The 10,242-nt window shown below is 46.5% G+C and overlaps 4 protein-coding genes across 7 annotated transcripts in view; 2 read left to right on the plus strand and 2 right to left on the minus strand.

Moving 5' to 3' along the window:
- The window catches only part of adam19a (ADAM metallopeptidase domain 19a), a 40,506-nt gene extending 39,457 nt beyond the window's left edge, over window positions 1-1,049 (plus strand). For 2 of the 3 annotated variants that reach the window (XM_077498984.1, XM_077498986.1), the window contains one exon: window positions 272-1,049. In XM_077498984.1, the coding sequence (XP_077355110.1) occupies window positions 272-380 (109 nt within the window). In that variant the 3' untranslated portion in view covers window positions 381-1,049. Of the gene's footprint in view, window positions 1-172 lie in introns of all 3 variants that reach the window. The other variant, XM_077498985.1, reaches the window with a different exon arrangement.
- Window positions 1,050-1,408: 359 nt separating this feature from the next.
- On the plus strand, window positions 1,409-3,757 carry rwdd (RWD domain containing 4). Its single transcript, XM_077499021.1, has 7 exons — window positions 1,409-1,616; window positions 1,727-1,807; window positions 2,074-2,183; window positions 2,252-2,402; window positions 2,478-2,586; window positions 2,664-2,815; window positions 2,894-3,757. Exons 1-7 carry the CDS (start codon window positions 1,419-1,421, stop codon window positions 2,924-2,926), a joined length of 834 nt encoding a protein of 277 aa, XP_077355147.1. The 5' UTR covers window positions 1,409-1,418; the 3' UTR covers window positions 2,927-3,757.
- A 26-nt stretch (window positions 3,758-3,783) lies between these two features.
- LOC144003126 (uncharacterized) lies at window positions 3,784-8,015 on the minus strand. Of its 2 annotated transcripts, XM_077498983.1 has the most exons (3): window positions 7,790-8,015; window positions 4,575-7,402; window positions 3,784-4,514 (listed from the first exon to the last, which is right to left on the minus strand). In XM_077498983.1, the coding sequence occupies exons 1-3, from the start codon at window positions 7,922-7,924 to the stop codon at window positions 3,896-3,898; spliced, it is 3,582 nt and encodes a 1,193-aa protein (XP_077355109.1). In that variant the 5' UTR covers window positions 7,925-8,015; the 3' UTR covers window positions 3,784-3,895. The 2 variants fall into 2 exon arrangements, with proteins under 2 accessions (XP_077355109.1, XP_077355108.1); XM_077498982.1 differs by having other exon boundaries at window positions 3,784-7,402.
- Window positions 8,016-8,499: 484 nt separating this feature from the next.
- ing2 (inhibitor of growth family, member 2) lies at window positions 8,500-10,177 on the minus strand. The gene is made up of 2 exons (XM_077499020.1): window positions 9,870-10,177; window positions 8,500-9,384 (listed from the first exon to the last, which is right to left on the minus strand). The coding sequence occupies exons 1-2, from the start codon at window positions 10,012-10,014 to the stop codon at window positions 8,663-8,665; spliced, it is 867 nt and encodes a 288-aa protein (XP_077355146.1). The 5' UTR covers window positions 10,015-10,177; the 3' UTR covers window positions 8,500-8,662.
- Window positions 10,178-10,242: the final 65 nt, after the last annotated feature.

Consider the following 10,242-nt stretch of genomic DNA (forward strand, 5'->3'; position numbering starts at 1 on the left):
ACAACAGCTTTGCTTAAAGTTCTTTATTTACATGTGTTGTCCTTCAAACTGTGGATATGATTCTAAGTACTCATTAAACCCATTCCACTTGTTTTTGGAAAATTCTTAATAAGGGTAAAGAGCAAGCAAAATAAACCAAACATATTCTTGCCGCCTCTGTTCTCTCCCCCAGACCGGTGGCAGGTGCCAAACCCAACGTGGCCTCACCGCCATCTTCCTCTTCTCCCTCCAAGCCTCTTTTTGCACTAAAGTAACATTGCTCTGTTGGCAGACCACAAGCGGTCCCGGCACACGGCGGAGGGAGGACGACGTTTCCACAAACGCGACCAAAGGTCGGCGCGTTGGAAATCTTGGCCACATTTGACGCAGTTTTGCACTGACGCCTCGCAGACTGAGACGAAGCGGCAGCGCGTTTTTTGCCAAAATCGCTTCTTTTAATGTCTTTTTTTCAACGTTTGTGTACGAAAACTGTCGTCCTGTTTACAGCTTGTCTCGGATTTGTGTTCTGTGCCAAAGAAGTCTCTCCATGCGTGGGGGGTCCAGAATTGCTTGAAAAGCGTTACAAGTCCACGCCTCCAATTTAAAACCATTTGAGCATTTATTGACGACAAAGTGCGCGCTAGTACACGAAGCTGAAGTTTGATATCAAGAATACTGAATAAATGCTCAAATGAATCATGAAAAGTCCAAAAACCAGCTGCACACCAAACAACAAATACCACTTCATCATCGTGGAAACATAACAAGCAAGAAGATTCCAAATACTGTTTGGGGACGGTGAAGCGGTCGCTCACCAACTGGAATTTGTTCGCACTTCTGGTTAATTCACGCGCTCGGTGTGCAGCTGGTGACGGTGCGGAACTCTGGAGACGCAGAAGAAGAGCCTCAGTTGCTTCTTTTTAACACTGTTTACATGTTGACCGAGTACTTGATGGAACCCCCCCCCCCCCCCCCCCATCCCTTCCGTTACTCCACATACTCGCATTGATTTGAATGTCTTTTGCTTTGTTTCACCACTTTTGAAGTTCCATAAAATATTTTTTACAAAACACTCGCGTTGTGCTCCTTTACAGAACATTGACTTCAGACAATCTACTATTCTAATTTTCTCTCATTGGTAATTGGTTGATTTCTAAGTACAACACTGACCAATGATGTCATGGATCCAGTCCCCTCCCCCAAAAAACCCACCCCCAAAAGAAAAACGCTGATAAACGTCCATTATATTTTCCATCAAAAAGGTAGGAAGGTGGGGAAAAAAATCCCTGAAAAACAATTCCACCCACCCCACCACAAAAAAAAGCAATAAACGGAATTTGCCAAACCGCCAACATGCGGGAGTTGACGTTATCCTATACTACTCCCTTTATCCACTAGGTGGCGGTAACGGCGTCTTGACGCAGGTTTGACAACCACCAATGAGCAAGAGGCTTGCTCCTTTGCGCATGCGCGAAAATGTCACCCTAGTACTTCCAGTATGTTACCGCACAAGTTGTCGAAAACTATCGCTTTTTAATGACTTCCATGGCTTCTTTATCGTGAATGTTTGGCCCCGCGAAGAGAGTACGTCACGGCCAAACGAAAAGGAAACCATGACAGCGAATGAGGATCAAGAGGTGGGGCATGAATGGACAGTTATGTGGCTAGCGGCGAATTGCTAATTGGCTAACACAAGCGAGTTAAAACCGCTTTAGTCAAATGAGTTCAACAATGTGCTTGTTTTTAGATGGAGTTGGAGGCTCTTCGCTCTATCTACGAGGGTGACGAATGTTTTAAAGAGCTTAGTCCAGTTTCATTTCAATTAAGGGTGAGTACGTGTTCTTTTGGTTGGAGTAGAATTCAAAGAGCAGGATTTATGTGTTTTTTTTTTTTTTTTTATAAGCAAAACAACAGTCTGGAGACCTATTTACCAAACACAAATCTGTATTATGTAAACACTATTAGATTCATTAACCGTTTATTTCTGTCTGACATGAACTATGAAATATGAAAGATAGTTGTGATGAAAACTGTGATCTGAAAGCCAATTGTTGAGAAAATGCTCATTCGAATTTATAACCAATACGTGGACAGATAGGAGACCTGGAGGACTCCAAAGCCTTCATCTTGGACATCACGTGGCCAGAGACGTACCCCGAGAGTGGTCCTCAAATCTCCCTGGATGGATTTTTTAACAACCGAATGTAAGTTGGCCAGCCAGCTACACGCTTAAAAATTAACAAATAAAATCAAACTGTTTCGCCAACGTCAGCGCTCCCGAAACCAAGCAGCTCATCCTGTCGAAGCTGAAGGAACAAGTGGAGGCCAACCTGGGCGACGCCATGACATACACCCTGTTCGAGTGGGCCAAGGAGAACCAAGAAGCCCTGATGGAGAACCACAGACCCGTGGTCACCGCCGTGGTTGGTTTGAAGTTCGGCGTAGCGAGTCGGGAGCATTTGCCGGGGCACTGACCGCTTCCTTCCCGTCGCCGTCAGAGTTTAACGTCCAGCGGTGAGGCGATACCGAACTCTGCCGCAGCCAAAAAGAAGGAGCGGAAGGAGCAGCTCACCAAAGCGCAGAAGAGGAGGATGATCAATCGGACAGGTGGGGGGCACAGGACATGAGCCATAATTGTTTAGTATTTTTTTTTTTTCATGTGAACTGCTTGATTGGGCTTTCAGATAACAAAGGAGAACTGCCAAGAGGTTGGAACTGGATTGATGTCATCAAAGTATGTACATTTAGAGTTCTTCTACTTGATTTTAAGAATAGAATGCAATTCAGTTTTATATTGTTTTTTTCCCCCCTATTGTTAACAACGGACATCCAGCATGTAAGTAAAAACGTCATCATCCATTTTTGAACAAGTCACTTTTGTTGTGTCATGATTTTTATTCTACTTTTGTTTTAGCTTAGTAAAACAGGCGGCAAAGATGACGATTAGGCTGCCACCTCGCTGCCATTTTGCATTCGTCTTTGCGCTCGCCGTGGCTGCCCGCTACCTCCAGAACAAGTGGAATCCATCAGTGCCACCGTCAGTGCAATGTGTTCCATGTTTCATAAAGGTTACTTGAAAGCCTCCGTTCTTGAAGGTACCGCCTCTCACTGCCTGGAACCTTGAATGAAGCATTGGCCTTCCAAAAGGATATTTTGTATTGTCATAAGACTCGCTGGCAAATAATTCCATCAAAATTGACTTTTCTTCTTTCCTCATTTATTTGACCTGATTATTTTTTTTTTTAGTCTATTCAAATAAATCTCGATTTGGAGTGACCCCTTCCTGAGGTCACTTTATATTGAATGTTTGCTTTTATTGATCTACATGTGATCTTTAAAGTATAGCAAACCGCCCATTGCGCAAGAATTGGGGAAACATTTGGTGTAAATGATGCTGTCACCAGGCAAAGTGTGGTAAAATGTGAAATTCCATTTTTGTTGGAATTGGTGCATGTATATCTAATACTTTACACAAGTCTAGTGAAAGCAGTGGACGTCCATGTTCCCATTAAGTCATTTGTTCCCAAAATTGTATAAATACGTTATATTTTAAATATCAGTGTCCCAAAAATGTCGTGCTTTTCTAACGCCTTGATTTCGGCTCTGAACTGAAGAGAACGGTCGAAGCAATGGTAGTTATTGCAAAGAGATCAACCAAGGCCAAGTTGCAACAAAGCTGCTATCCGCATCGTTTTAAACAGATTTGTGAATAATGATGAAACTTAGCTACATTCGAATGCTAATTTCTGCAAAATGGAAATGAAAAGAAATGAAAGAAGAGACTCGAATCTTTCTTTTGGGAGGTTGCATATTTTTATTCTGAGGGCCTTGCAAAATCCAGTAAAAGCCAAGAGGGCTGCTTCAGTGAAAATGAGTTGAAATCGTCCACAAAAACTTGAGGGGATCTTAAGGTGTGTTACTTTTTTGGTGGTTTATCTGCAGAGCCTGGAATACATTTTTCAGGGATATAATCATTGACTACCTCCAAGAGACCCCTTTTCAGGGATTTTTCCAATCTTTTGGAAAACTCCTTTATGAACATGTTCTCAAAGAAGCTGTGGATATCGTGGCCGTCCGCCATTGACTGCGCAGCTTTTGGCCTCGAGCGCTCGTCATCGTCATCGTCATCGGGCGGTAACTCGACTGATTTGATCGACGAGGCAACGGAAGCCGCCCTTGCCTTTTCACCCGAGACTTGTGCACGTAGAGGTCGCTCGGCTTTTCTGACGCACTTCGCTTTGACCCTCTTGCTCTTGCGGCGCCCGTAGTGAGTCTTCCACATGGACTTGACTTTTGTGAAAATGGGCCTCATGATAGCTGGTTTTGCTCTGATCGAGTTGATGAAGGCAGTGGGACATTCCTGCAGAAGTGGCTGCATCTTCCTCGGACGCATTACTTGCAATCTCTTCCAAAGGGATCTTCTAGGTTGAACTTGTGCTGACACTTTCTTGCCACTGACTTCTGATAAAGACTTGCAGCACAGCTTGTCTCTGAACAATTTGTGCTCAATGTCTCCCATCACTTTTGATGAAGACCTCCTTGATATTTGGTCTTCTGACAATTTAGAAGCATCGCTTGCCATTCTAGATGAGGACCTCCTTGATATTTGGCCTTCTGACAATTTCGAAATGGACTCGACTGCTGTTTTTGATGAAGACCTCTTTGATATTTGGTCTTCTGACAATTTAGAAGCATCGCTTGCCATTCTAGATGAGGACCTCCTTGATATTTGGTCTTCTGACAATTTAGAAGCATCGCTTGCCATTCTAGATGAGGACCTCCTTGATATTTGGTCTTCTGACAATTTTGAAATGGCCTCAACTGCTGTTTTTGATGAAGACCTCCTTGATATTTGGTCTTCTGACAATTTAGAAGCATCGCTTGCCATTCTAGATGAGGACCTCCTTGATATTTGGTCTTCTGACAATTTAGAAGCATCGCTTGCCATTCTAGATGAGGACCTCCTTGATATTTGGTCTTCTGACAATTTTGAAATGGCCTCAACTGCTGTTTTTGATGAAGACCTCCTCCTTGATATTTGGTCTTCTGATAATTTCCGAACTTCTGACGCTTTGGATGAAGACGTTGATATCCTGTCTTGTGACGATTTACGACCAACCATCTCTTCTGCTGGAGATAAAGACTTCCTCGAGACCCTGTCTTGTGACAATTGAGGTTTCACCTCTGCCGCCACCAGGTGCAAATCTGCTTCAGCTGAGGGCGTCTTGGATACGCCGCCGCCTGACAGTCTTGTGTCCGTATCAACTGCCATTTCATTTGAAGACATTTCTAATAACTTTCCTGCTGACAAAATAGCATCGTCGTCTTCTACCGTTTCTACCGATGGCATCTTAACATCAAACTGATGAGCAGCATCAATTGCTTCTTCCAAAAGAGGATTCCTTACTTCCTGGTCTTCAATTAGTTGAGGGTCAGCGTCTGCTAATGCTTCTGCTGAGGGTGTTTTTGCATCAAACACATCTGGGAACAATTGAGGGTCAGTGTCTACTCTGTCTTCAGGCGACTTGAGATCGTCCTCTCCTGTTTCAGACAATCTCTTTTCGATGATGTCTTCTGGCCACTCAAGGTCACAATTTTCTAATAATTCTGCTGAAGACATCCTTGATACTTCCACAGCATCTGTCACTAGTTCCACTGAAGGTGTTTTTGATACCCTATCTTCTGGCCATTGAAGAAGAGTATCTTCTGCTTCTGATGAAGAAATCTTAGCAACATCCTCTTCTGGCACCTGAAGATCGTTATCTTCTAATTCTAACAAGGAGTTCTTTGCTACTGGGTCTTCTTGCCACTCAAGATCAGGATCTACTAATTCCAATGAAGTCCTCTTTGCTAGCAGGTCTTCTTGCCACTCAGGACTGGTAGCAACCATTTCTGATGAAAACGCATTTTCTACCCTGTCTTCAGGCCACACAAGATCAGCTTCTACTGCTGCTCCTGGTGAAGGGCTCATTTGTACCTGGTCTTCTGGTGACTTAAGATCCTCTTCTAGCGTGCCTGATGAAGACCTCTTTGTTATGCTGTCTTCTGGCCACTGAAGGTCACACTCTACTATTTCTTGGTCTATCTGGTCCATTGGTGACTTAAGCTCACCAACTACTTCTTCCGATGAAGGCGTCTTTGCAACACTGTCCTCTGGCCACTTGAGATCAGAATCTAGTTCTTCTGAAGATATCTGGTCTTGGTGGTCTTCTGGCAACACAGAGTCATCATCCACTTTTTCTGGTGAAGGTGTCTTTTCTACACTTTCTTCTGGAAACTCAAGATGGTCATCTACTGCTTCTGATGAAGACCTGCTTGCTAGCCTGTCTCGCGGCCACTCAAGATCATCATTTGCCGCTTCAGATGACGACTTTGTTGCTCGCCCTTCTTCTGTCGACTCAAGATCAGCATAGGCTTCTCCATCTGGTGATTTGATGCCATCAGACGCAGGAACTGAGGAGGAATCTAGCCCACCCACTGATTGATCGTTATCCAGGTTACTTGCAGTGCTTGTGCTCCCAAGTGATGCTGTCGAAATCTTTAAAGGATCGTCATGAAGAATCGCTTCACTGGGAGAATCGGGAACACATGTGGCCTGATCGTCAGCTTCTGTGTCCTTCAGTGGAGACTCAGCTGCTTCTTCAGAGCGGTCACATCTCTCCACCGGTGCCACTTGATGGAAGATTTCTGGATGTAGCGGGCTCTCACCTTTGCCGTCACTCAAGTTTGGCGAAGCAGCTGCTGAGAAAAAATTAGCCAGATTTGGCGTCCAGCTTTCCTCTGATGTGGCCGAAACACTTTGGCCTGATTCCATCTCTGAGACGGACGACTCGTCTGCGCTGTCCTCCTCTGATTCCTTTGGCCCCACTTTCTGCAAAGTCGACTTCACTTTTCCGACAATTGTTTTGCTAGCTGTGTCGATGCCAGCAACAACGGGATTAAGTACTTGGCCAATCAAATCTTTGGCCTTGTCAAGGAAGCAAGCAGGTGAGGTGGAGGTCACCGAATTAGGAGATGGTGAGCCGTCTAATGTTTGGGAAAAGCCTTCCAGGCGACTATGTCGATCATCCGAGCAGGCGCTCGATTCCTCGTCGGTATCCGAGTCTGAAGTCTTCACGGTACTTCCTCGCGCAAATCTCCTCAAGGCCGAAGTGTCTGCGGCATGCTGACCCTCTTCCTGCTCCGCGATCATGAGCCGCTCATTGAAGAAGTCCTTGAGGTGTTGCTTGATCTTCTGCTGGGTGACCACGCCATAGGACGACTCGCCGATGAAGGCGTTGGACGTGGCGCGCTCCTCCTTGTCCCAGAGAGAGATCAGCTGCCTCAGGTTGGTCAGATCTTGGATGCTTTTCTCCACAATGTTCTTAATGATATTGTTGATCTTGGCATCTTTATCTTTGTCCTTGAGACTATAATTGATGTTCTAGAGTAAAAAAGAAAACATCTGATTCGCATGCCTTGTGAGTACAATTCATTTTCTGTTCAATTCATTGTTTATCGATGGGGGATATGACCATAAAAATGAAGGCTTAAAACATCCAAATGTGGGACTAAACCGTATTACACGTAAGGGTGCGGCGTCTCGACCTCAATGCTATTTTGTGGCACGTTGAAGACATGCAACTACATTCAGACTTGTACAGTATACTGTGAAAACTAATTCACTGCCATAACAGGTAATATTGATCTTTGACGTCTATGGCCGTCATTGGCAGTGAATGAGTTGAAAATGTGCTTACAAATCTGCAACAGCTCGGATGATGTGCACCGATTAGGGGCACACGATCATAACGTAAGCCACATTCATTACCTGGCCAGCCTGACAAACTTTCACATCATCGCCAAACATCCCCCGTTGGGCAAAAAAATTCTTAATGCCATTTTGAATCTTTTCTATGGTGAGGGGGTCAATTCCCGGCAAAAGTCTGGGACTGTCGCCGCTCATCTTCTGGGCTGTGTGTGCAGTCTTCTCTAGCGAGGGTGCTGTGTTTTCGGAGCTTCAAGCTTCGCAATCCCTCTCTGAACCAGGCCACAAAGGCTGCTGTGACAACATCGTCCGTCTTTGTCATGGAGCGGCGACATCACTTTAAGGCGTGCCGCCGGCAGGCGTTGTCATCAAGGCACGTCGCCTCGCGCGTAATGAGCCGCCACCAGTCGGTCCAGTACGAACCAACTGACAACCTGGTTGTCCTCAATGTTTCTCTGTACCAAAATACTGGATCCAGTCATCCATTTTCAGTTGGGTTCGATTTGAGCAGGAGTGTATAACAGCTGAATTTGGACCCGAGGCTGGGGTACCTTGTGTTGCGTCGAGAACTTCACCTTCCAAAAATAATACTTTTTTTTTTTTTTTTAAATAAAGAGGTAGATAAGCGTAATATGCGTAACTCAGGGTATCTCCCGGGGGATCATCATTCCAAACAGCTTACCACTTGCTAAAAGTTTTGCTGTTGCTGCATCATGGACTGAAAATGAAACTGAATAAGACCTTGTCAACAATGAAAAGACATTGCAACCAAATGGAGATGCATGAGTTGTATTTATTTTTATAAGTCAAAAATAAAGAAAGTTCTCACAAAAACAAAGTTTGACGACGGTGTCACAGCACAAGTTGTCGGTGATTAACAAGCGGCTCCCTTCGATTGTGCTCTTAACGTACTCTGATAAATCTGCTGGTGGGTCACTACCTGGACCGGCGGTCTTTTCTGTTCTTGTCCAGACTTTTGTCCATGGTCTTTTCATTGTCCCCCCTACATTTGGGACAGTACCACTTGCCCTTAGGTTTGTAGGTCAGCCCCACGCAGGAGAAGTGGAACCACTCAATGGGGCACTGGTCGTTGTCGCAGCCAATCATTTCGCCGTAAGACACCTGCTCACACAAACAGTAGGTGGGCTCGTTGGGGTCGATGGCGAAATCCACCGGCGACGCATCCTGCTTGGACTTGCGCTTCTTCTTCTTGGTGGACTTGGACTTCTTCTCTCTGGGAAGCGGGATGGGCGGCTCCTCCGCGGCGTCGTCCGCCACAGAACCGTTGGCCGACGGGTGGCTGGAGTCTCGGCTCTCGCTGTTGCGCTGGCGTCGCGGCCGGCGGGCCGAGGCGCGTTCGCTGGCGGTCGGGGCGGCGACGGCCGGCGCGACGGCCGGCTCCTGGACGCTGGCGCGCCGCTCCGGCGCCACCCGTTCGGGATCGCTGGGCTCCTGGAGGCACAGGGAATGAGAGTCCATCTGGCGCGAGCGGTTCTCCACCAGCTCGGTCATCTGGGTCACCACGTGGATCTTCTCGTCGCCCAGTTCCTGGCTGACGATCAGGGCCCGTTGCAACTGGACTTGCAGGCGCTTTCTCTGAGCGCCATCCTGCTCCGCCTTGTACTTCTCAAAGACTTCATCCACCTCCTTCAGCACTTCTGCAAATAGGAATACAGTACAAATAAAAATCACGTTCCAAGCGAACACTGCGTTTAAACTCCCACAAACAACACAGACTGTATTTTTAAAAATGTGAAACAACCCGCCCACCGGAAGTGACGACACCGGGTGATCACGTGACGGGGGCGGGACACTGGAGCAGCAGTTCTTTTAGGCGCTACAACGCACACCGGAGCACAGTCTGCCGAGCACCACCGCGGAGGTGTCAACGTAGCAATTTAACGATCACATTGTGTTGGCGCCTACAATAAAATGACGCCGAACGTCGTAGTTTAACGACAATAACTACCGCGGACAGCGAAAAACGCAGGAATGCATGCGTGTGTTTGTTAGCGGGAGCGAATGTAAACAAATGTCCGCCTTTTGCAATCGAGTATGGTGCGTTGACGTAAATGGGGAAAGGAGGCAGACGCCAGCCTGCACCCACACAAACTGTCGTAAACACGCAACGGACTCTCGTTACCTTGATACTTTGCGTCGATTTCCCGGAGCACAGAAACATTTCTTTGTATGTCCAAAGGCAGCGACTCTACGCATTCCAGATAATCCTCCACGTAGTTGGCGAGTTGTTGCGACTTGTCAGCATTCAGGTAGTGGTGGCCTAACATGGTCTCGACGACGCATCGAGGAGCGGTGGGATGAGCGCGGTGGAAATGTGCGGAAATAGTGCGAATCCACTCAAATGCCGGACGACTTTGCGAGCTCGTCAGGGCAGTTCCAGGCAGCAGTTCACTTCAAACAAAACTGCCAGCAGCGCGCATGCGTGAGTATTTTCCTTTTATGGCGTTGGACTGTTTCTCGCCCTCTAATGTCGTCATCGAAGGCGGTGCCGGTGA

Source organism: Festucalex cinctus, chromosome 16 (assembly GCF_051991245.1).
Source record: "Festucalex cinctus isolate MCC-2025b chromosome 16, RoL_Fcin_1.0, whole genome shotgun sequence".
NCBI classification, from domain to species: domain Eukaryota; kingdom Metazoa; phylum Chordata; class Actinopteri; order Syngnathiformes; family Syngnathidae; genus Festucalex; species Festucalex cinctus.

Bases quoted from the DNA above. Each gene is read 5' to 3' on its own strand.
- LOC144003126 (XM_077498982.1), bottom strand. From the start codon at position 7,924: ATGAGCGGCGACAGTCCCAGACTTTTGCCGGGAATTGACCCCCTCACC. The intron at 7,403-7,789 runs GTAATGAATGTG...TTTTTACTCTAG, and splicing joins AAGTTTGTCAGGCTGGCCAG to AACATCAATTATAGTCTCAA.
- ing2 (XM_077499020.1), bottom strand. From the start codon at position 10,014: ATGTTAGGCCACCACTACCTGAATGCTGACAAGTCGCAACAACTCGCC. The intron at 9,385-9,869 runs GTAACGAGAGTC...TCCTATTTGCAG, and splicing joins AATCGACGCAAAGTATCAAG to AAGTGCTGAAGGAGGTGGAT.
- rwdd (XM_077499021.1), top strand. From the start codon at position 1,419: ATGAGCAAGAGGCTTGCTCCTTTGCGCATGCGCGAAAATGTCACCCTA. The intron at 1,808-2,073 runs GTGAGTACGTGT...ATACGTGGACAG, and splicing joins CAGTTTCATTTCAATTAAGG to ATAGGAGACCTGGAGGACTC. The intron at 2,816-2,893 runs GTAAGTAAAAAC...CTTTTGTTTTAG, and splicing joins TAACAACGGACATCCAGCAT to CTTAGTAAAACAGGCGGCAA.